At 37.6% G+C, this 25,230-nt stretch overlaps 1 protein-coding gene across 5 annotated transcripts in view; it reads right to left on the bottom strand.

The window, feature by feature from the left end:
• The window catches only part of LOC129375452 (rho-associated protein kinase 2-like), a 46,455-nt gene extending 21,787 nt beyond the window's left edge, over window positions 1–24,668 (bottom strand). For 4 of the 5 annotated variants that reach the window (XM_055054542.1, XM_055054541.1, XM_055054544.1 and 1 more), the window contains exons 1-21: window positions 24,235–24,668; window positions 19,047–19,128; window positions 16,762–16,862; window positions 16,016–16,153; window positions 14,132–14,392; window positions 12,926–13,070; window positions 12,694–12,832; window positions 10,733–10,824; window positions 7,117–7,276; window positions 6,079–6,175; window positions 5,916–5,995; window positions 5,217–5,265; window positions 4,986–5,121; window positions 4,812–4,903; window positions 3,727–3,973; window positions 3,002–3,108; window positions 2,722–2,881; window positions 1,946–2,106; window positions 1,355–1,539; window positions 1,134–1,203; window positions 857–960 (exon numbers count right to left, since the gene is read on the bottom strand). In XM_055054542.1, the coding sequence (XP_054910517.1) occupies window positions 857–960; window positions 1,134–1,203; window positions 1,355–1,539; window positions 1,946–2,106; window positions 2,722–2,881; window positions 3,002–3,108; window positions 3,727–3,973; window positions 4,812–4,903; window positions 4,986–5,121; window positions 5,217–5,265; window positions 5,916–5,995; window positions 6,079–6,175; window positions 7,117–7,276; window positions 10,733–10,824; window positions 12,694–12,832; window positions 12,926–13,070; window positions 14,132–14,392; window positions 16,016–16,153; window positions 16,762–16,862; window positions 19,047–19,128; window positions 24,235–24,330 (2,702 nt within the window). In that variant the 5' untranslated portion in view covers window positions 24,331–24,668. The remainder of the gene's footprint in view (window positions 1–856; window positions 961–1,133; window positions 1,204–1,354; window positions 1,540–1,945; window positions 2,107–2,721; window positions 2,882–3,001; window positions 3,109–3,726; window positions 3,974–4,811; window positions 4,904–4,985; window positions 5,122–5,216; window positions 5,266–5,915; window positions 5,996–6,078; window positions 6,176–7,116; window positions 7,277–10,732; window positions 10,825–12,693; window positions 12,833–12,925; window positions 13,071–14,131; window positions 14,393–16,015; window positions 16,154–16,761; window positions 16,863–19,046; window positions 19,129–24,234) is intronic. The other variant, XM_055054543.1, reaches the window with a different exon arrangement.
• Window positions 24,669–25,230: the final 562 nt, after the last annotated feature.

The following is a 25,230-nucleotide window of genomic DNA, read 5'->3' as shown; positions in this document are numbered from 1 at the left end:
TCTCTAAATGAAACGTGGATCATCAGACTGGCGCCAAATTGGATACGTATGACCTTTGTTGACCTCTAAAGAGCAAAACAGCATTGAAATGTATTTTGACTCCACTGCGCCCCTCAATTAATCCGCCAGCTATATTTCCTCGCTAAACCAATGAATCTATACCACATTTTTTTGCATCGTGAAGGAGAGCCGCCGAACGCATAGATGCGTACCGCCAAGTGGACGGGCGCGGAAACTGCGCAACAACTTCTGTCTTAGCACGTGCGCAGCGTTGATGGAAACTGAGCAACACCTTCCGCGGTGCGGGCGGAGGCGCTGAAAACTGCGTGAGAGCTTCTGTGGTGGCTGGCGTGAGGCGGCGGTTGCTCGTACCCCGCGGTGGCAATAGGCCGGAGCGGCGCTTGGCTGCGAGGGCCGTTCGAGGCTGCTTGCAGCTTTAATCTTTCATTTCTAATATTTAACTGGTACTGGAAGACATTTTAAATATTCAAAACAAAATGAATTCTGAAGATTCTCTAAACAAAACTGTCCTTCAAAAAAGGGGCTAGTTGAAGCCTTTTGTCATCAAGGTTTTGGTAGAAAGAGAGAAAAACAATCAATCATGAAAATGGAAGATGGATTATATAATTTTACTTCAAATTCACACATATTGCTTTGGTTTGTTCAGAAGTTTGTGTCTCAGCTTGATAAACACTTTCACAGCGAATTGTAGTTGTGTTTGCTTTGTTTTTCATTTTTTTCCCATCCTTTCTCCAGACATCTCACTGTTTCTTACTGAATTACATTTTTTTCTGTTGGAACAGCTGGATTATTATGTGAATGTTGAAAGGAGTTGAATCTTGGCAGGTACAGTTACCTTTCCTCCTGGTATTCTGCCAGCTGCTGCTGCACCTCTTTATACATCTTATTCTTCTCATCACATTCATTCTTCAGCTCACGAAACTGTGTCTTGTAAAGGGTCTAAGGGGGAAAAAAAAAAAAAAGCACAGAAGTTGCAGTTTTTACATTGCACATTAGCGCTTAATGATGCAGATTTATGATATTTTCTCCACTGTGCTGAACATTCATGCTGTTGCTGACTGTAAAATATTCAGCTGTTGCTACTGTTTGACAGACTAGAAAAGGAGAGTTACTGTGAAATACTGCTCTGCCTCCAGCTGGTCCTTCAGTTCCTTCAGCTGGCCATCAGCCTCTTGCTTTTCCCTGAAATGGTACCAAAAATCTGTCAATCACAGGCGGAGGCAAAGCTGAACACGAGAGCCAAAGCAGTCAAAAAAACCATGACAGACATCAAAGCTGCTGCCGTGAGCGCGGTTGCAAATTGGGCTCATTCTGAAATGCTTTTGAGCCTGACCTGCGTAGCTCCTGGTTCTGCTTCTCCAGGCTCTGCTTCATGTCCAGCAGTTGGTTGAGTTCCTGTTTGAGCTGTTTCTCTGAGGAGGCGAGCGCCGACACCTGCTGTTTCTGCGCTTTCAGATCGGACTGGCTCAAACTTCGCTTGCGGGTCTCCTGCTCCAGGCGGTGGTTGAGGTCCATCACCTGGACACACGATTTTATACATGTTTATTTAATCCCAGCTGCTACAGCAACAAGAAAGTCAAGTGATGGAAAATGTGCCCTCAATACATTTTAAAAATTGATGCAAAATTATTTATAGAAATATATTTACAATAAATTCCTTAGTACAATTTTAATTCATCACAGGCTAAAATAGTTTCATTAAAAATATATAGTTTTTAAATAATTTTAGTATTTACAGACAAACTTCAATGTACCATAAAATGTTTTCAATAAGATTTTTCATGATATTCATCATTTTAATTACAGCATATGAATTTGCACTCTTTGCATAAAGAAACAGGCATTTTTTTCTACATTTAACTCCTATTGTCACAGTCAAATTTTGAACGGCTCATGCATTTCTACATCTTAGAAAAAAAGTTACCTCTTCAGAAAGTTTCTTCTTTTGTGCCTGCAACTCCTCCAGCTTTTGCTCTGCTTGCTTGTGATCACAGTCTAGCATGGAGTGCTCTTTCTTTAGTTGCAGCAGTTGTTCTTCCACCTGCAGCTTCAAGTTGCGCTCCTCCTGCAGGGTGCTCTCCATCCCTGGAACAAATGAAACAAAACCAAAAAAAAATAATAAATTGTTGATAGGATCAGTAAAACATTTGTGCCTTTGCTATACATTTGCATGTAGTACTAAGGGTTCTTTATTAGCAAAGGACTAGAAGACCAAACTGAATCCTATGTCACTTTTTAGTAGACATGGCGTTGCTAAACTATAGAATTTATCTGCATAAAACCAAGTTTACACCTGCAGACAAAAGTTAAATGTCTTAAAGCCCTAAATTGCATTCATTCCACACCTGAAAACAACAACAACAACAACAAAAAAAAAAAAATCACAATTTCTAATTGAATGCATTCATTACTTTTTCAATACATTAGCTTTTGGAAATGTGTGTGCGCTGGTAGGTGAAGGACAGCTAAATAAAAAACTGGCAAAACTGCTCAGTAGAAATAGTGACAGAAAGAAAGAAAACAATTATAATCAATACTTTCTCAAGGTGATATTTTTCCCTACTTGAATGAAAAATGTTTACGTTGAGATTTTTTGTAATCACAATTTCATAGGGTGACATTTTGCTCCAGTAATAAAAGATCTATTAATTTTAAGGCCTTAAATTCTTACCAGGGATGCCTTTTGATCTTTCTGCTCACCTTTTAAGGCCTCAGCTTTGGCCTCCTCGATAGATTTGTAGATTTTGCTTTTATCTGTGAGTTTAGCTTTGGTAGCCTTATGCTCCGCCTCCTCCTGCTCCAGACTCTGCTGGAGCGACTTGAGCTGGAACGTTAGGTCAATCTCTCGGTTGTTCTTTTCCTGCAATCAAAGCATATACGTTATGTTTTTTAGCATAATGTCTTTTACACATTAAAGTCTTTAATGGAGGAATATTTTACATTTAAGTACAATAAAAGTAATCGGGAGAGAAGGAAATACCTTTTCGAGATTGTTTAGCTTTGTCTGTAGTTCCTTTTTTTCACTCTTGACCTTGGAAAGAGAAGATTTCACCTCCTTCACTTCGTCTTCTAGGACCAAAATTGTTCCTGAAATTGAGTGTAAAAACAACAACACAATTAGATGGATGCATCTATTTTGACACAAACATGTAATAATTTAACACTTGGTCCTCTTATTTTTGGACATTCCCTATGTGACACCTCATGTTTGGAAAAAAACACACAAAATACGGCACTTTGAGTTTGTTTTCCTTTTCTTTTCCATGAATGGACCTTAAAGGAGACATTGACCAATGGAAGAAAATGGCATGAGGCATCACAGTAAACAGGTAAAACTTTGACCTAACAAATTCCCCTCTGACCTCAGAAGGCGGTGTCTCTGAAATGTAAAGCCACCTCTCAAGAAAACAAAACAAACAAAAAAAACCCTGCAATGTTCTGGCATCTTGCTTCACTCTCCACCTCTTTCAGCAGATGTTTCCACCTATGATCCAATATTTCCCAGGGCTGAATCCAAAAAACGATTCACATCTAATTCTCAGTTCAACTGCACACTCCAAGTTATGTAATGTCTTTCTTTTTCCAAAACTGAAGAGAGCACACTTCAGGAACACTCAAAAATCTGATTACTTTTAATTGTCCAAATCACGATTAGTGTGATGAATGATGAGTTGAACTGTCTGTTCAGCTGTTTCCGTGTCTCACCCTGCAGGTCAGCGAGGGTCTCCGTCCTGATGTTGTGTTCTCTCCTCTCCTCCTCCAGCTCGACTTGCAGCCCCCTCATCTGCTTCTCCTGCTCCGCCTTGCTCGCTTCCAATCCGCTGCACTTTTTCTCCAGCTCCCTGAGGCTGACTTCGAGGCTCTGGGCTTGTTTCTGTGCCTCCGCCTGGCTCTTCTTCAGCCGAGCCACCGCCTCATGCTCGGCCTGCAGGGCATCGTTGGCTTCATGGAGCTACAGGTGAGAAACAGATGAAGTTCATTTTCATTTAGCCGAAAAGGCTAAACTTTTTCATGATAGCAGCAGATTTAGAAACATAAGGGGAAAACATCTGTTGCTTCAGAACAAAAAAGAACACAAATATCCTTCAATATGTGATGAAATAAAAGCAGCAGCAAAATGATAGGAAAAATAGAAGAAGCCAAAATAATACAAAGGTAAAAATATAAAACAAAAATAAGATTTTTTTTGTTTGCATGTCTTTGAGTCTTGTGAATCCGTATGAATCATACATTTTTTTGGAGGTGGAAATCTTGCTTCTCTCAAGTAAGAAGAGGTCATTACATTTTAATTAAGTCAGTGATGTCATGCACTCCAACAATGCTCACATTGACTCTTAGAAGAGAAACAGGCCCACTCACAGATCTTCTGTTACGCTAAACATTAGATTTATCCTCTGGAGCCACATGTCATGCAGATGTAATGGTTGCTGTACAGATCATAAGATCTCCAACTATCATTTTTATCACTAAAATGGACTGTTCTCCTGTTTTCCACATTTTAAGGAGTTACTAAGAAAACTCTGTCATGTCCAATTTACAACCGTGAGTGGCCAAGTTAAACAAAAAGCAAATACATGCATATCTATACAAACGGCAACAATGAAGGTCAGAGACAATGCTAGATGTTTTTAGTAAGGTTAAATATCAACTTGCATTCAATCATATGCCTGGGGAATATTTTGTTAGTTATTCATGATACAAACAGATAAAAATCTTTGATGGCAAGTTCAAATTTTTCTGCGAGAAAAGTAAATCATGCTGTGGTGAGTAACAATACAGAGTTTCCTTACCTGCTTTTGCAGCTCGAAGTTCTTCTCATTAGATATTTGTGAGTGCTGGTTCCTCTTCTTCAGGTCCTCCATTTGGTCCCTTAAGTTGTTTACTGTAAAAACGGTCGAGAAGAATGTTATTCAGATTTTGAAAAATATAAACCCAGTGTCAGATAAAGGTTGCTGGATGCTCACATTCGTTTTCCAGGATGCGCTTTCTGTCTGCTTCCATTTCTACCTTGCGGAGGTTCTCCGCACTCTGGTGCTGCAGCAGGGCTCGCTCTCGCTCCAGCTGCCTCATGGAGGCTTCCATTTTCTGCCGACTGTTCATCTGATAAAACAGGAATGGAAACGCAAACTTAGATCTACCGTGTTATATCAAGACTGGGTTAGAGTACCTGTAGCCACTTCTGAGTCCATTTTTACCTCCTTATCCAGTTCATTGACCAGCTTGTCTAAACGATTGGTGGCATTTCTGAAGACAAAAACAAACTTGATTACACATTTTTAAAAAACAATTTCTTTGACATATAACCACTTGTTAAAAACAAAACACATTTGACCTGTTCATTGAAACATTTTCTTCACTTTTCAAAAACAGCAAACTGGTGAAATACAATAAATAAATAAAAGAACAAAAATTAAGCCAAATTTGACTCCAACACTCTTCTTCTTCTTGTTTCATTTAAACCAGGGGTGGGCACTCCTGCTCCTTGAGGGTCGGTCTCCTGCGACTTTTAGATGTGTTTCTACTTCAACACACCTGAGTCAAATAATGAGGTCATTAGCACAACTCTGGAGAACTTGACTGCACTTAGGAGGTGCTACAGCTATTGGATTCAGGTGTGTTGGACCAGGAAGAATCCTGGTCCAACACACCCACTCCTGATTTAGCCTATACTGCAACTATCACTATGAGGATGTTAATTACTACCTCTTTCCTAAGTGATTCTGCTAATATATTAACAAAACATAAATTTGAAATGAATTCTGCTTATTCTTAAAATCACAATTTATAGATAAGTGTATCAAAAAGTTGATTTATAGTTTCAAATTGTACATACTGTGATATAATCCATCATAATGATGTTCAATTGTGTGTGTGTGTGTGTGTCTCATTCATACTTGCACTTCTGCTCCAGTTCATCTTTGGCCTGCATCTCATGATCAAGCTGCTCCTCCAGCTGCTTAACTTTTCTATGCAGCTGCTCAGAGGAAAAACAAAGAAAAATGTCTTCCATCTATCCTCTCTTACAGGACAAAAAACTTTGCACACAAAGTCACTCACATCTTTCTTGCTATCCAGAGAATTTTCTGTGTCCTTGCAGTTTTCCTTGCAGTTGTCTGAATCCTCCTCAGGGCTGCTGCCTGTTCCACTCAGGAGCCTACAAATAGAGAGAGGAAACCCATGAATGTTTGCAACTGCTTTAATTGGTAGAAACACACAAGTCCAAACTTCAGGGAGGATGTGAGGTTCAAAGATCAGTCATAACATAGTGTCAGTTTGTAAAACCATTAATTTTATTCTAGGAAGCCCTACTTTCTGACAATGTTTTGATGCGGCCAAACTCATAAAAGCATCTGCAGAGCCCTGCAAAAGTATTCAGCTAAAATTTATAAAAAATTGCTCACATTAAAAACATACATTTAATTGTAGCAAGTAAAAAAATAATATGAAAAAAAGAGAAAAGCATTTAAGATTTTCAATATTTTTTCCTAATGTGATATTAATAATGTGCGCCCACTCCATTATCAATTTAAACTTCTGCACCCAGTTTTTATTATGAAATCAATTTAAAAGAATTAAAAAGCAATAAAAAAAATGAATTGTGACGAGTTAGGTGCAGAGTTGCTGCACTTGGTTAGTTTATCATTTTGTTGTTAATCATTTTGACAAATATTCCCAATAAAATTTGGCTACATAGGAACAGTTACTTTGTCGATTGTATTTAAGTAGCAAGTTTGTGGATTAAGGGACTTCAGCAACATCACTTTAACAAATAAATGTTATTTTTTTCCTCTCAATTTTTCTACTAGGCTAAAGTAAGGCAGGAAACTATGATAAACTAGACACAGAGAGAGCGTTTTAAGAGACTGTCAGAACAAGGCGGCAGTATGGCTCTAAAACAGGGATACAGTGTCTGGCTTCAGTGTGAAGCTGTTGTTTCCCTTTAAGCATTCCTGTAAACAGTCCTTCGTCAGTGCAATGAACTGACTTTTCTTCATATTAACTCATTACAGAAATACAAATAAATCAAAAATAAAAATATAATATAGCCAGATAAATACCAGTCAAATGAAAAGAACACAAGATTAAAAGACTTACTGATCCTCCTTGAAATAAGTGAAGCCGATAAATGGTAGCTGGTTGCCCGCAAAGGCTCTGGGAGAAGGAAAAGTCTCAGCAGTTCCCTTTTCCACCTCTATTTCATCAAAGTTACTGGTGTCTATGTCGCTGTTCAGCTCTGGAACCACTGGAGCCACAGCTGGAACACAGGAGCAGAGGGCGAGTCGTTGAGTCAAACGGGTCAAGAAGGAGGAGGCGGTGCAAACCAGGAGGGTTAAAGTACAAAATCCTGCGGATGCCCAGAGTTTTACTGATCCTCTGTTCATGCCTCAGAGTTATTTACTGATCCTCTGAACCATTTCACATTTTATCATGTTACAAGAATTAACAGCAAATTATAATAATATTATATTAAAGTGTGCAAATGGGAGGCGGAACAAAAGCTTTTCAATATTCTTTCGGAACAGAAATAATTCTGTTCATTTCCATTTGTATTTATTATGGCAGAATTCTGTGGATCCACCTTATTCTGCTATAACACATTTCCTCCGCTGCCTTCTTTCTTTTGTCTCACTCACCTTCTTGTCAACTCTGAACTCTTTGACACAGGGCACAGTCTGTTCAGGCTGACGATGTTAATGTTCCACTATAAAAGCATTCTGCATCTGATCATCTCATTTCACATGACTGCTGTGTTCCTTGCAAATGTTAAAATAACTTGATGATGCCGTTTCTCTGAGGTCTTCACAAAACAGCTGTGCTACATTCATCTTAAGAGATTAAATTAAAATGAATAAGGTGACTTTTAAAGGCCACTTATTGCATTAGGTTTTAGATAAGTGCTTCAAGATAAAGTAGCCTTGTTTTTAAGATTTCACTTGGCAGAAAACTGTGGGGAAAAAAATTATAGCATCCTCCCTCCACTTTAACATCACAACTTTTGGTCCCTGCCATAAATGCAGTAAATATAGAGGTTGCAATGGGGAAAAATGTGAAGAAGCTCCAGAAGGCGAAGAGCATTAAAAACTCTTCCTTGAAAACATTTTACCACTGAATTTTTTATTTTTTTTCACCCCTCTCAGCCAACCCTGTGCCAACTTTGGCACGGCCTGCAGTAGGAGTACGTTTTCTACAGGTTGGCGTGAGCTTTACACCACTCCTTTTCCCCACACAGTGCTTGCTTTGTGCCCCACACACACAGCTACCTTTCACAAATGAATCCTGACCACAGCAGCAGAAAAAAAAAAAAAATACAGCACCGTCTGCTCTCCTTTCAAAAGAGCAAGCACACTTTTGAACACGGGACGGCATGCAGACACAAATCCGTGCAGGGGCCAATCAGATAAAAATGGTCTTTTAGACTATAAAAAGATTCCAATTAAATAAAAAGCAAGCAGCCTCAGATGAGTGTAATTCTGGCTCTATGTAAGCAGCTCATTACTGTTAGGTCGAGACTTGCCCATCAGCTTGATGAATATGCAAGAATGAAAATCAACGTAGGGGGTGATATAAAACTGGAAACTTAAAAAAAAAAGAAGAAGAAAGAAGTCAAACATGTGGTGAGACAGAAAGAGACATGGATGGCCTTGTGGCAAGACTTCCCAGAATGCTCTCTGATAGGGAGAGTGTAATGACAGGCAGCCGCGGCCACAGTGAGAGTGAAAAAGAGAGTCGAAACCCTTCGAAACGGGGCGCCCCTCTCATTAGATGAGGCCACATGATCGTCCCGCCCGCTGCTACGGAGGATGCGCCTTTCTCAGCCCCTGCATCCACTCGTTCGTCATTTCACTGCAATCATCGCCGTAAGCAAGCAAATAGAAGAAGATAAGAGTCGCAGCACAGAGCAAGGGCCTTACTTAGCAGGGAGTTATTTCATTCTTAAAGATCTAAAGAGTGCACAGATAGAGCTCTGCAGGGAACAAGAAATAGATCTGGCTCATGTTTCCAGTGTGTGTTGAGCCTGTGTGTGTGTTGTAGAGGGAGTGAGAGAAGGAGGACATGCATGTGCAGCGTAGCAGTGGCACAGCGGTGGTTTTATGTTCCAGACTGCAAGGCTCTGATCAGAACTTTAGTCTGCCCTTATAATCAGAGCCAGGTGCAGCGGAGAAATGGAGAGGAGAAAGGAAAAGGCTCTGAATGTAATCACTTACAGACACAAAGGTGCTCTTCATAATCCTAATGTAGAAATTCTAATTTTCTTCCTCTTTTTTCCCTCATATATCCTACCATTTCAACAATGTACAAAGAGCTTCTTGTGAAGACTATTTTTTTTGTTTTGTTACAAAGAGAAGTGCACACAGTAGACTAATGTTATCCAAATATCACACTTAATCTTACTGACCTGTATTACAAGATTTTTATCCGTCATATGTACACAAAACTGTCCAGATACAAGAATCTGATCAGAATCAAGTAATATTAAAACATTTTATGAGTTATGAGTTAAAATATTGAAGATATCTATGTTAAACAATCTGACTTGAAATTAAATGTTTTGAACATAGCAATTACATAAAATGCTATGGAAAAAAAAACAACATAATGTGGCAAGAATATGGAAAAATAACTTACTAATTAACTAAACGTCAAAACAATATGACATTGCTTTCCACAACAAATATTTTATGAATCATAAAAGCAAAACAAACGATTAAAATCAGAGTTCTAGAGAATAATAATACTTTGGGTGATGCTCCAGAGGAGAAGGAGAAACAAAACAAAGTTTCTTTCACCACAACTGTTGCTGCACGCTGCTGATCAGCTCCGTCTTATTATGGTGACGCTGCTTTACAACCGCAATTCAGAAGGCCTAGGAATGTCTGTTAAGCAGCAGGCTGCAGGATGCCAACCTCAGAAGAAAGAAGACTAATTAACTAGCTAATAAAAGGTTAATTAGTCATTTGATCTTCAACTAATCCGCAAGTGTGCATGATTTTAGAATTAAAAACAATTCAAATAGTGGACAATGTTAGTAAAACTGCCATAATCAAGTCATTTAATTTCACCAACAGTGGCTGTAATTTCTATCATTCCAGCATGTTGTCTTTTAAATTTTAAATACATTAAGTATTTAAATAATTTGAAGACAACACATTTGTTTCTACTTCCATGTTATGATATCTTACATTTTTGAAAAAATAGAAATTGTTGCATTTTTATCCCTTGTTGGAAGCTTCCAAAAACTACTTTATGTTTTTTGTTAAGTGGGCCAATCTCAATGCACATTGTGTTTGGTTAACGACAATAAAAATATGGATGAATCTAAGTTCCAAAGCAAACCCACACTGGATTTCAGTTAAAAATAACTGAAATCTGATTCAGTTATTTTTAATGCATTTTTATGTGAGCTGATTTCCAGAAGGATTTGAGCAATAACATGATGTCCTGCTCTACAAAGCATCCCATTATTTGATGCCAGATATGAGACCATATGGAGAGCATGTGTAGCATAAGTGAAGGCTTACTGGTGCAGGGGCTGGAAATAAACTGAAATCACAGGCTAAAGCGGAGCAAATCTGGAAAAGGGAATGGAATGAGCTGGAGGTGATAAGACAGAAATGGCAACAAGACTAAGCCACACATTACCAGACATGGGAATAACAGAGGAAGCCTACACCTGCACAGGCTCAGAGACATGCACCATGTGCCCACTTACTGTCACGGATGTTGTCAAAGGTCCACTGGTCGTCCTTGAAGAAGGGGTGACGTTTGATCTCATCCACTCCGGTGCGGCCCAGTCGAACCTTCCTGCACACAGCAACAAAGAGGAGGCAGAGACACATTGACAGGCGAGTTGCTTTAGTGAGAGTGCAAAACACTCCCCACCTCACCCCGCCCCTCCACCCACCATCACTAACATGTCATCCCAAAAACACAGAGCCCAGTGGAATGACTGCTCTGATCAAACTGGCCAGAATGGAGAGCCGCATGACCGCTGCTGCAAAGAACCTCCTGTGTTCAGCCAGAACCAAGATAGTATAGTTTCAGAACGGCAGAAAGTTAGCAAGAGGAACCATCGGTAACACAGAACTTTCCCTCCTTCAATGCCTCTCTGCATCTCCCCCACCCCAATACCTCTGGGTGCATGGCAGCAGAGGGGTGTGGCAGTTTGGAATTGCCACGTGTGGGACATTCCAGATCAAGCAAGAAGGAGAGAGCGCAGAGTTTTCTAATGGGTGCATTAAAAAAAAAAGAAAAGAAAAAAAACATGTGCAAGCGAGCTAAGTTTAAAAGCTATGTCTTTGTGCCCAGAACACTAAAGGAGTAAATAGGGGTAAGAGAAATGGAAATTGGCAACAGTCAGGTAGAAAATGTTGCATATCATGAATTGAAAAAAAAAACCATAAAGGAAAAATTAGATAACTCAAAGAGAGAGAGGATGGGGGGGGGACGAGACCGAATGAGTGATCCAGCAAAATGGAAAGACAATGACAGAGTACGTGGGTTAACTGCATGCAGTGATTAGCGAATGTGTGTGAGACTGCCTCACATACACACATCTGATTCTGCGCGTGGTGAGAGAACAGTGAGTGAGAAGGTAAATAAACTCAGTGAGAAGGAAAAAATGAAAGGCTGCTCTGTAGAGAAGCAGAAAGAGCCTGTGTTTAAAGCCTTTTCTGGGGAGGGGTCAGTAATGTAAACAGGAAGTGGTCACTTCCACTGGAAACGGCTATTTATTCATTGGATGAATAAATGGGTAGTGGTCCTGTTTTGTTCATTGAATGAATAAATAGGTAGATGACCATTCATTGAATGAATGAATAAATCAGAATTTAAGCATAAATTCTGATGTAATAAACAAACATTTGAATTAATTCAGCTATTTTAGGCAAACAGACTCATAAAAAAGCATTGTCTAATTTTAAAATACTTCAACAATGAATAATTCCTAATTTCACTATTGCCAGGAGTGCATCAAATTGAATGACTCGCTGACTGGGGTGGAATTTCTTAGATAACACGAAAAGCAGTCAAAAACAAATCTGTCAGCTGCCTAAGGAGATTTTTATTAGGTTATAATCTTTTTAAATTGTTTTACGTAAAAATCCCCAATGTCATAATAATCATCTTCAAATCTGTTTTTTCTTCAGCATATGCCTGAAGTTGAGCTAGTCATTCGATTATGACCCACTCAAACTGTCAGGCACCCAGAGATACTGGGATGAGGATTTTTGGTTTTGTTCACAAATTGGTTTCCATTTTTGAACAAAACAATATAACTTTACATCAAAGATCAATAATTAATCAAATTATTACAATTTTGTTTGGAGTTCTCATTTTTGTTAAGTATGACTGTCCAGTTTTTTTCTGTCAGTGTACTGCTACTAGAAATTTCACAAGGCACATGTTTTTTTGTTTTTTTTTCTTTGTGTCCTTTTTGAGTGAAGGCCCAGACGACCAAACTTTTAGTAGGTCTATATGATTGGGTAACGCAAACAAACATACACCTCTCACATTCTCATATAATGTTAACTTACAAAACAGAATTTTCTGTCTTTCCAACAGACAGAGAAACCCAAAATGGCTCCAGCTTATCAGCATGTTCATGCACATAAAGTGGATTATGATTTATGAAAAAATGGTCTAAGAACATTTGGCAATGTTTGATGAGCACACCTGTCAGTGAGAAAGGCACTTATGAGATCTTTGGCATTTTGAGACATCTCCACATCGTCTGGAAAGACCAGAGCGTTATGGTGGTTCATGATCTTCCCATACGTTCCGATGAGAGACTCAGCATAGAATGGAGTTTCGCCTGTGATGAATATCAGACATTAAAACTTTCTAGATTTTTACCAATGAACCTACAGAAATAAATTTATACTTGTGAATTTAAACTGTAACTCACCAACAAGCAATTCATACAGAGAAACTCCAACAGACCACCAGTCACATTCCCGACCGTAGGTCCCATCACCGCCTTGAGACTGAAGCACCTCAGGGGAGATGTAGTCTGGTGTGCCTACAGCTGTCACACAGTGCACCAGACCAGACTGCAGACAAGCACACACACAAACACAAGTATAAGATTCATAGAACAAGAAAATGCTTTTTTGGAATATATACCAAAATGATCCATGTCAAAGTTCCCAACTAAACCCGTCTTCCAATACGTGTTGTTGATGTCACAGAACACATCATGGCATATTTTCATGACTTGCAAAACTGTTTTGTAAGCTGTGTTAGTTTGCTGATCCAAAAAAGTCAACTTTTTACTTTTTACAATGGTAATTGCAAAATAAGAGACAGTAGTGGTTGCGGAATCCCCCGTTTCGCATTGCTTATTTTTAATTTAAATTAATTAGTGTCTAGAAAGTAAAACTTTGACTAGAATGATTATGTTTTTCTGTCAGGGTGCCAATATTTTTTCTCAAGGTTTTTCTGTTTTTCTTTGAGTTATACCTTTGTTATAATTATTATTTACTTTAATCTTAAATTTTATTTTTAGTTAGCCATTTTATTTTTATATATTTTGCTTCTGGTACTCATTTCTTATTTTTGATTATACAGTTTTTACTTTTCAATTCTATAATTTTTTAAATCTTATTGATGCACTTTGTATTTTCTGTCTTGAAAGATGTTAAATAAATGAAGCTTACTGTTACAATTTATTTAGTTACCAGCAATTCAAGTTTTTTTTTATATCTACACAAGAAACAAAATTTCTTGTGTAGCTAGAAACCATAATGCATGTCGAGGTGTTTGTAGCGAGTTCAGAGGATTTCCCCAAAGGCACAAATATGTAGGAGCAGCTATTTTAAAAGGCTGTGGTGAAAAGCTGAGAAATACTTCCTGCTCCACACCAGAGGCAGAACCACAGAGGCATTTTGATTTGCTAGTTTAGCAAAGTAAATCCTGAAGCTTTTCAAAACAGCTTGAGTGCAATTTTGAGCGCCACTTCCACTATTTGAACACCTGATGGTGCACTAGAGCTCTAAGCAATAATATCACAAACATATTTCCCTGACAAAGAATAACTAAATGCATTTTTACTTCTAAAATTTCTGAAATACTGAAACATCTCATTCCCTCCAATTCACAACAATCAGCCTACCGAGTTCATCCTCATGCAGGTGCCAAAATCGGCTAGTTTGAGGTGTCCGTGCCCGTCCAGCAGCATGTTGTCCGGTTTAATGTCGCGGTGGATGAAGCCCATAGAGTGGATGGCATCCAGTGCCAGCACTAGCTCAGCCGTGTAGAAGCGAGCCCACTTCTCGGGGATGTCGTAGTTTATGGTGAGCGTGACCACATCTCCGCCCGGCATAAACTCCATCACCATGTAGAGGTTCTGATCATCTTGGAAAGCGCAGCAAAGCTGGAATGAAGTTCATTCCACATGTTGATGTCATTTCTAAGTGTTTAAAGATTTTGATACAGATTTGACAACACTGGTTTATTTCTACACAATTGGTGTGCATTGTTTAACAGCCAATAGCGAAAGTCAAAAATCATTACTGCAAACTTGATGCCAGGATTATATCATTCAAAATTACAATCAGGTTGAACTGATTTATATAAAATATTAAGTTATTTTATCTTAATTAGTTTAGTTTTCACATTTTTAATTTAAACATATGTTGTACTTCAATCTCATTCAAAATTACCAACATAACACACAAGTTCCTTGTTACAACTTCATAGCAAATAAAGTTTGCCATTTGTTGTAACTAAACAGTTCTAAACTATTGTGAATTCTTATTCCACATCTTTTGATTGGCGTAGCAATAAATAAAACCATTACATTTGTGGGATTTGATTGAAACATCTGGATTAACAACACAAAACATATCTGCAAGACAATCTAAAGAGGCATTGTCTGTACAGAAGTGAAAATGCTTTTTTTTCTTGTTTTCTTTTCCTGTGTGGGATCCTATTATGTTTGGGATTCTTGTCGTGTTAAAGGTGTGCCCGGCAAATAGCTAAAATCTCAAAGTGAAACCTTGTGGGTGGTTCTGTTGCTGCAAGAATACAAATGTTGTAAACCTGAGTAAGGCTAGAGTGAGCCATTTGCAGAAAGATGCAGCAACATTACACAGCTAAAGCTACAGAACACTGATGTATTGTTTATAGTCATTTAAATTGTGACCATATTTTAATTAGAACACGGTAAATTTGGTAGTTGTCCTATAACTTACTTTGGGATTAACAATCTCCATTTACCAATAGCTTATAACCACTAAGTGTTATTAAAGTAGCAAGAAAGCAGAGGTACTTTACAGTTTCTATACTTTTCTAGACTAACATTTTCAGATTTCCCAGTCTATTTTCATGCCTATGTTAATTATTATCTTTCAATACCTTTATCCACCACTACAGTAATTTATTTCAGTGACTCTACAGGATGTGTTTTAGTCTGAATGCGCCAGTGGCTCAACAATCAGAAATTCAAAAAGTAAAAGCCTCTTGAATGTGCAAGTAATAGTACTGTCAACAGATTCTCTCATCTAGCATAGCGCGTTTTCACTGCTTTGCTGTTTTAATCTCTCATTGTCAGGCCTACTAATTTATGTTGACAGGTACGTCAAGAAAGAGTCGCAATGTCACTTTTCAGCACCGTTGTGTAAGATATTGAATGCAGTGTTACAACTTAAACTTGTTTTAAACTTCTCTTAAACTTCTGTTTTTTTATGCTGTTTGTTCATTAATGTTCTCTAAGAAACCTCTTAGGCCGGATTTATAGTGAGATTAAATTACACTCATGTGACACTGAATTTACCTTTAAGGTGACTTCTAAAGGTATTTCAGTGTTATTAATTCAAAGGTACCAAAGTAAAGGTATAATGATGGATACCCTCTATTTTTTCCTTCCATTTTGCAAGAATATACCACTTTGTATAGGTCTATCACATAAAAGTGTATGAAAACACATGAAAAAGGTTAAAGAGGGTAGGAATATTTTTGCACTGTACGTGTTGCAGAAAGAAATGCACATCCACACCTGAACAATCCAGGGACTGTTGGAAAATGCCATGATGTGCCTCTCCTCCCAGAAGAAGGCCGAATCTGATCTTTTGATCATTTCAAACTTACTGAGCTGCTTCATGGCATAAACCTTCTTCGAGGCCTTGTGACGGACCTGTAAATAAAGCCAGGCAGACAGAGAGAGGAGGTGATGCTGGAATGCAAGCTGTAGCGACTCCACAAGGACAATAAGGAGAAAATTGTTGGAATGTCACCATCCTGCTGAGATAACATCAGAGATTCAGACATGAAAAGGGAAGCAGTGAGTGTTGTACACACCCATAAGAAGACATGCTTACACAAGTGCTAAGCACAAACACAGACGAGTACCCCTTCACACTGCCTCACCAGACTTCATATTCATACCCCACACAAAGCCTGTCCGGACTCGTTCCAATAGACAAACATCTTATCAGATACCTGATTCTACCATCAGAAGGAAGGCAGTTAAAAGACGAGGCCAAGATGAGAGCGAGGATTTCAAAATGCATGATTCATGATGTAGGAAATGATGTGAAAAATATTTTACAGTTCTGTGTTTAAAACAGGGTGTTTTTAAATTTGTCTTGATGGTTGCTCCCTCTAGTGGCCCAGAAGCAAAATGTTAAAATCATTAAAAGCAGGAAAAATTCTCTACTTCAAACGCAGAGTTCAACAATAAGATAAAAAGATTAAAGTAAATATTTTCTTCTTTTATAGGACACTAGAAGAGAAATGCCTCACCAGCTGTACTTCACCATAGGCTCCTCTCCCAATCAACTTCACTTTTTCAAAGTCGTCAAGCTTCACCTGCAGCTCTCGCAGTTCATCCACCAGCTTCTCATCTGCAGATAAAAGAGAGGAGTAAAATAATTCAGCAACACAAAAGCTCAAGTTGTTGTCAAAATGCCTTTCGAAAATTTTTATTCAAAGATCAAGAAAAATGTACTTTTTGTGATCTGCATAGTTTATCATCTCAATTTCAAATGGAACTGTAGAGAAAACATGAACAATATTATCGATTTACTGCGGTCCAGTTTATAATCGTACAAAAGGAAATGACACTTTTTGAACTAGAAGAATATCAAAAGCTATTAGGAGAAGAACTGGAATCTTCTATAATAACTAGAATAATATGAACTAAAAGAATGCTTATTTAATTAGAAGATGTATTTAGGGGATACATTACTAAAACTAAAAACAAAATAAATGGCAGAAGTAATCAAGATGCTTGAATGGATAATTTTGAATAAATATGAACACATCTCAAAATATATCTAATAATTACACACATCTGCATTAAATTAATTTAGTTAAACAGACATTTAATTAAAACACTTTGTGGGCAACAAATCTATGTGAGCTGAGACTAAGGGGGGGAATTTGATCACAGCAACAAGTTTCAAAAGTGTTTCCAATAAAACCACTCTATACATCGATCATAAACAATGTTTCAGATTGTTTAATCAGCCTCTGAAAAAGAAAAGTCTAAAGATAAGAGATAGAAACACTCCCGCCCATTTTGGACCTTGGTATTAAGGTGTAACTCTTGGCATCAAGGTTTATTGAGGATTAGCATTTTAAAGCCGCTACAGGTTTTTGCCATGCCCCTCTTATGGTTTGAAATGCATTTAATGACCAGAGTAAAGAGTAGTGAAGTGTTGCCCCTCCCTACCTGTTGCTACATGCTGCCAGAAAAGGCAAGGAAATTTGCCTGGAAATAATTTTAAAGGCACAGAAAGTTGTTTAAGCAACTGGAAATTAAGCAAATCCACCCTCCCTTTTTTTATGCTAATGTTATACATAAAATCACATGGAACAAATGACGTAAATTATGTAATGGTCACCTCAGCAGACGAGCCTACTAGTTAAACATCTGAAATCTGTTTTTAGCATATACTATCAGTTAAATTTGCATAACTCTAATATAAAATGTCCTGTGTTGTATTTATAAACTACTGAGTCAATTCTATACTATATTTTTGATTAATTAAATTCAAATCCAGATTCACAAATAATAGACAAGGCCTTATTATTGTCTATTATTTACACAGAACTGTAAATAATAGACAAGGTCTTATTATTTGTGTCTTTTGGTTTTAATTCAATGTATCAAAACCATTTTATTAAGTAATAATGTATGAATAAAATTGTACACATAACTGTAAAAATCAAAACCGCCACCTTTCTACAATTATGGTCCAAGTTATTTTTTGCAAAGACTGATTTTGAAAAAGAAAAAAAAAAAAAAAAGATTTAGGGGAACAAATCCAAAATTACATAGGCCATTATTTTGAAGGTGACAAAATGCTACTTTTTTAACAGTAGCAGAAATACAGCTAGACTCTGTTACACATGTCTGTGTTAGGTTTTAATGTAGACACCATGAAATTATGGCAGTTTTACTTACAACACAGGCACTTATCTCAGTTTACATATTTGGTTAATTGTTCTATGATTCGTCAAATCAAAAAGCTGAAGCTTTTATTTTACATATTTTCCAAATAAATATTTTCCAGGAAGTGGAACTGGCATTTTACAGCTTCAGAAAAATTCATATTTTGGTAACTGCCACCCAGCCCTCAGGGTAGCTTGCACCTACAAGTTTAGACAACATCAACATATGCATGCCTCCAGATGATGATGATGATGATATGTGTCACATTAAATCCCTTTATTATTCAAGGAAGAATAAAGAGCTGAATTTTCATGACATGACTCTATTGTAAAAGAATGCTGTTACTAAACTCGACTGCCTGAGGCACCAACCTATCACTCCCTGAAAAAAATAAAAATAAAAACACATTTGACCCTTTTGAAAATGAGAAAAGCAACAAACACAGCTCTGGCCAAGAAGCGAAAAACAATTATTTCAATTATATAAGTCTTGCATATTTGACGTGACAACCACTGTAGTATTGAAACATGTTAGTTGGGATTAAATAATAAACTGAAGATGAAAAACATGGAAAGACAATATAAAAAGGGCAAAGCACCAAAACACTAAAAACACAAAGAGTAGCTCTTACATCTGTTCAGAAATGCCTCAATGTTCTTGTTCTTTCGCAGGACTGGGTAGTTGAGATCATGAGCTAAGGCATTCATGGAATCCTGAAAGACGAAACGAAAAACAATTTATTTTTTAAGTGACAACTAAGACAGAAAACAAATGCTAATATTATATTTAAATTATTTAATTTCCAAATTTGGATGCCTTTTAACACTCAAAATTCAATTAGAAACTCTTACAATGTTTTACATCACTATTTATTTATAGAACACATAAGCTTGTGATGTATATCAAATTATACATCACAGAAAATTCATATATTCACTCTCTTAAATCATCGATTCATCTCTTCAACCTCAGAATTATCTCACAAAAATTAGACACCAATTTACAAACAATATATTGCTGAAACACTATAGAATAATTGGCTACAAATGGTTGACTATTGAAGGTTAAAAAATATGTTTGAAAAGCTAATAATTGTGTTACAAATACAACATTGTATGATAATATGTTTTGTTTAATTGATTAACATAATTTGAAGAATGCTTTCAAAGAATGGAAAGACTCTCAATGTCAGAAAATATCAGTCAGAAGAAGGAGTGCAAACCAGTTTACCTGGCATTAAACATACCATGGAGCACAATGGAGGAAATATGACACATCAGCAACGTTACCAAAAACTAGCTTTCCATTGAAGATTAATGACAGGCTTCCAAGAGGAGTATAGGAACAATAAAGGAGCTGTGGGAATTTCTGGCAAGTACTGGATATATTAATCATGTAATGACAATCTTCCTTGTTTTTCATATTTCTGGGCCAATTCTTTAAAAAAAAATGTATTCATTCCTAAAGAACATCTTTAGTCTCTCGAAACTTGTATCTTTTATGTAAAGTCTGAACATTCTGCTCCATTCCCTAGAAGGTGTTCTTTTTGTGGGCTTTATTGTTCTAAATAAACAAGACAAAACTTAACTATGTTTCAAAGCCAAATGTCTCATTTTCATGTTTACTAATCTGTCTGATGACCTACTTTTGCCTGATAACAGATATCAGAACCAAAGAAATGGACAAAGCAGTAAAAACCAGGGGAAGTATTTTATTAACCAAATTTAAATGGGAGAGAAAATTAAAGGTGATAAACACAGTAGTACAATATATTCTGGATCAATAGAAAACACGTCTGACAAGTTATTTCAGAAGGGCTAATCACAAGAGGTTAAGGCTGACTTCCAGAACACACAGACCATTTCTGTGCCTCAACAGAGGGGGTCAGTGGGAGCATCTGACTAACAGTCAGGGTCTCTGTGGTGTCATCAGAACTCAAATTAGGGGTTTCAGGTTGCATGTAAATCCAAAATGTCTCTGTGATCCTAGATCTAAGGGGTTGGCAGGTCAGTTGGACAGGTGGGTGAGGGAGGTGGGGGTTAGAATGCAGAGTGACCCTCGGTTCCCGCAACCAGGGGTCAAGTTGAGTCACCCAACATGCATATGTGTGTCTAGGGAAGTTGAGCCATCGGTGTGTTTGTTCGAGGACTTATGGGGGTTGGGGTGATCACGGGTGGAACAATTCTGCACCTTTAAATAGCAGTGGTGAGGCGAAATCCCCCCCACCAGCGCAGGCGGATGGAAATAGACGTAAAGGCTCAGAAGCTATTGTGGGATGAGCTGCACCGAGGTTCAGATTCAGTCTAAGCGATTAAAGATTTGTGATCACTTTCTACAGTCGGTATTTACTCAGATTTTTATGACTGTGGTGTGTTACTGCAGGGGAGAGTGAGGTCTGCTTAAAAGATGTAATAACATGTTCAATAGAACCGGAGGAAACATAAAGTCGACTGTATGTGGTTAGAGCTGAAAAACCTTTGAATCACATTAATATTATTCTTTGTTAACTCCAGTGATAATAAAGTTCCAAACGCAGTTATTTTCTTGTATCATCTTCTCCAGAAAAGCATTCTTTGTGAATAAATACTGAGCTCACACTTTCATTAAACTCTTACGAATGACACCCCTTATAAATGAGTTTCTAAAATAAAAATACTTTATTCTACATGGATGAATTTAGTTCAATCTGAATTGTTGCTAATGACTTTCCCCAGCATAGAAGTGACTGCTCAGCTCAGATCCCAGTCTGATGCAACAACTACTTCTACTACATGATCCTACAAGACACTGTTACCCAAACTTGCAGTACTTCAATGCCAGTGCAATGCATGATCATACCCTGGTTGGATTTGTAAATATCAGACAGATAGTTGTTTAACTTTGTTTGCATTCTTACAGAGATCTAGGGTATCTAACTCCACTTCATTTATCTTTATCTACATCTGGGCTTTTCAATGAATGCAGCACATTTGGCGGCTTTGGAAAACTCTCTAACATCTGTTTAACACATTAAGAGGATAACGGATTACAAATGTTCAGAATGTCAAAAACATCCGCCATTTAGAGCTTGAATTATTGACACATGGATCTTTGCCAGTGAAAAAGAGAAATAAAAAGTGGTGTTTAAGGTTCAGGTGAAAGTGGTTGATTCCATAGAGCCATTGGATTATTGGCTATGATTAATGAGTCAGACTTGCTCCAACAGTAGTACTTTGTTTCATCTACCCTGGAGACATGTAAAGGCATTAAGCTTTAAACAAAGCAGAAACTGAAATTCAGGGACTATTAACCCCGTTATTTGCATTTGTGCTGTATTTGTACATACACGTTTTTGTTCTTTGGCACGAAAGAGTTTGCATCAACAACTAGAAAAACAATTGTAAAAACATCTGAGAAGTTAACGTTGCAAACACCCTCGCAAGAAAGACAATGTTGCTGAATTAATGTAATTTGTAGCAGTGAAAATTTTCAACTTCTTTCAAACAAGAAGTTTGACTTCTTTTGTTCTCAGGAATTTGGAAAAATCTGAACATGAGCCAGTTGCTACCAACTGTGTGTCTCCTCATCACAGTAGAGTATTTTTGTAATAAGGCACGACAAATGATACCATCAGGTATGCATTCGATAACAGGCTTGACGAAAAAGATCAGAACAGAAAAGGCTCATCTTGTATTAACCAACAACTATGGATAACTCAAATGATTTCATGTCCACACAGCAATTCTTTTTTTCTTGAAAACATAATTGTTAGAACTCCATAAATATTGCTGATAAAAATAAAAGCTGTGTTTTACTTATCATGAACACTATAGGCACACAGACAAATGGTTGAAAAGAGGAAATTAAATGTTATAAGCAATATGTCAATATTGGTTTCTCTTAGTTAAAGACATAAGCCACCTATTAACCACTCCACGAGCCACTAATCTTAAGCATACATTGTAAAACATTTCACGTAATCATAACATGGCGCTTCATTTATGTAACCTTAGGAGATAAGTCACTTTAATGAAAAGGTGTTTCTCTTTTCTATTCAAATTACATGACTAATTCCCCAAATAACTGCTGATCTTTCAAACAAACACTCCTTTGTCTTTGAATTTAAGAAAGAGGCCATCATTAATAAATGAAACATTTCTGAACAGGATTTGTAGCCCCATACATGCATTGTCTTAATTTTATCTGAAATCGGGTTGTGAGGGCAGGTTCAGGAGGGAGTCCCAGACTCTTGTTCTCTTTCACCCAGAGGAACAATATATCCCATCTGCCTTGTGATCCCCAGAACAAGCTGGAGTTTCTCATTAGAGAGAATGGATTTGTAGTTCAGTAAATTGTTAGTTATTGTCCCATTGATTAATAACCCCTTCAATATAACCAAAACAGATTCTAAAAAGAAAAGGGTTGAAAAACTTTCTACATATTTATGCGATACTGTTAATCTTATGTTATATTGCCAAAACAAAAACAAATATCAGACCAACAGGAAACGGTGAGGTGAGGTCATAACTAATTATCTGACTCAATTCCAGGAAACGACTCCAGCTTCCTGCCCGTTTTTCCCCAGCATCGGGAAGCACGGTGGCTATTGTTACGTCAACTCAGAACTGTTTAAACAAGGGGAGTCAGTGCCGAATAGACATATAAAAAATACAACATTTTGAAGAATGACCACACAGAGGTGGACATACCCAAACATCATTTGTTGTCTGTTTACGCAGCAATGTGAGGCCAGCTGGATTTATCAAGTATTACTGCCCTGTACTGAGGACTTTACTTGTGACTCATCAAGCCCAAGAATAGACACAATTCTGTCATTTAACAAGCAGAGTGGTCACAAATTCTCCTTAAACTTAAACCTTATTTATCAGTCATGTTTTCCTACTGATGATTGTTCCACAAATACAGACCGCTGATACATTTGTCATGCCTAACTACATGCCTAATTGTATTTTATTCACATTGTATGCTACAGACCAGCACAAATTAGCAAATAATAGCTGACTGGCAGAATAATTTATCATATATATCAAAACACCTTTTTTTCCCCCCTAATATTGATTCATAGTGCAGCCCTGCCTGAATCTTATCCCTGATCTCTCTGGAGTACAAGATGTTTTCTGGAACAATTTTGAAATGTTCCAAAGCTCACTTACAGATGGATGCTCAACCTTTCCCTGAGCAACTGAATAACTAAAATAACTTTTTCTTTCTTTTTTTGGTATCCAGTTGTATTTCCTTGGTAAATTGTGGTTCTGATAAGCTGAAGTGCAGAGGACATGTTGATCAAGCCTATCAATCATGGTAGAGTAGAGTTTCAGGATTTGGGGTGGTACGCAAAATCAGTTAAGGTACAACAGCTAGTTTACTATCTAAATACATGTTCACTATTTAGAAAAATAATCCAAATAGATTGAGTTGCTCTCAGCCGCCTACTTTTTAAATGACTTTCAGTTTCAGTTAGTCTCTCGTCCGCTGATGAAGTCAATCACATCTGATCCTCTTTACACTCATATAGTTCTGCTGTAGTGTGTAAACATGGGAGTTTTGCATTCCACGCAGGAAAAGCGGCTGAACATTAATAGGTGGGGCTCCTTCTGCCTCTTTCTTCACCCCAGTTTGATGTTAAGCCAGTTCAGTAAAACGCATTAAGTTGTAATGTAAAATATATTTTTTATTCTAATCCTGTGCTTTTCCGCGTGTGTTTACTTCGGCTGTGATCTCTCTTTTATGGAAAGATAATTGTGCTAAAGTATGCCCGCAGCTCGATCCGTCTCATGCCCGTACCTGCGTGGGGCCCCCAGGGCATGTTACTCACTCACCAGTAACGTTGATAAGTTAAGCGACGACAGTGGATTCTTCACCATGGACTCCAGCTTCTTCAGCCGGCTCTCCACTCTGCTCTCCGCTCCCAGCATGGTCACAGTCCACTACGTCCAGTTCAAATGCCGAAAAAAAGCTAAAAGACGAACTAAAACAAAACACCTGCAGTTTATATATATATTATATATGTTTTCTCTACCGGTGGTGGAGGCGAGCGCCGATCCGTGGCTCAGCTTCTCATGTCATTGCTCCTCTGTGCACGAGGGCTTGAGTTGTCAGGTTAATTATTCATCCACAGAAAATAAAACCTCCCGACTTTTTTTCTCTCTCTCATTAATAAAACATTAAGCGACTAAAAAAAAGAGAGAGCGAGAATATCCCTATGTCTCGACGTTCAGAGACGGGATCTTTAGTCACAGATGCGCCCCGTCAGCGTCACAAACCAGGTAGTTGCATTGAAATCACACAACCCCGCAGGGGGGTCCAACCTGTGTGACACTGTCACCAACGGTTAACACAACCGAACAACTTCCGGTTAAGGATTGTTTACCAAAATAAAAGAAAACAAGAAAGAAAGGAATATACTAAGTGTTTGTATTGGCCAACTGTGTGCTGCTATTTATATAAATATCTTAATTTTTTTCCGAAGCAATATTGACAATCTTTGAGTTCAAGAAGTCACTGCAGAGGGCTAAATATTTTGGACATGAAAGTGCTATTTAAATAAAAACTGACTGACAAAAATTGAAATATCCTTATTGATTAGATACTAAAACAACTTAACATGTGTGGTGTTTTTAATATGTTACTTGCATCATAAAGGGTGGTTGGTTTTAATCTCAGATTGAGTCTTTTTGCATGGAGTTTTATGGGATTCCATTCATGTCAAAAATATGTCTTTGCTGGGTGTTCTTGTTGGGTACACTGGCTTCTTCGTTGAGTCAGATCAACCATCAGATTAAACGATTAGTCTGAACAACAAATATTAGTCTAAA

The sequence above is a fragment of the Poeciliopsis prolifica genome, unplaced genomic scaffold, assembly GCF_027474105.1.
Source record: "Poeciliopsis prolifica strain line A6 unplaced genomic scaffold, Auburn_PproV2 SCAFFOLD039, whole genome shotgun sequence".
Taxonomy (NCBI): domain Eukaryota; kingdom Metazoa; phylum Chordata; class Actinopteri; order Cyprinodontiformes; family Poeciliidae; genus Poeciliopsis; species Poeciliopsis prolifica.
Note: the sequence above shows the minus strand (reverse complement) of the source record. Positions and strands in the feature narration are given on the sequence as shown.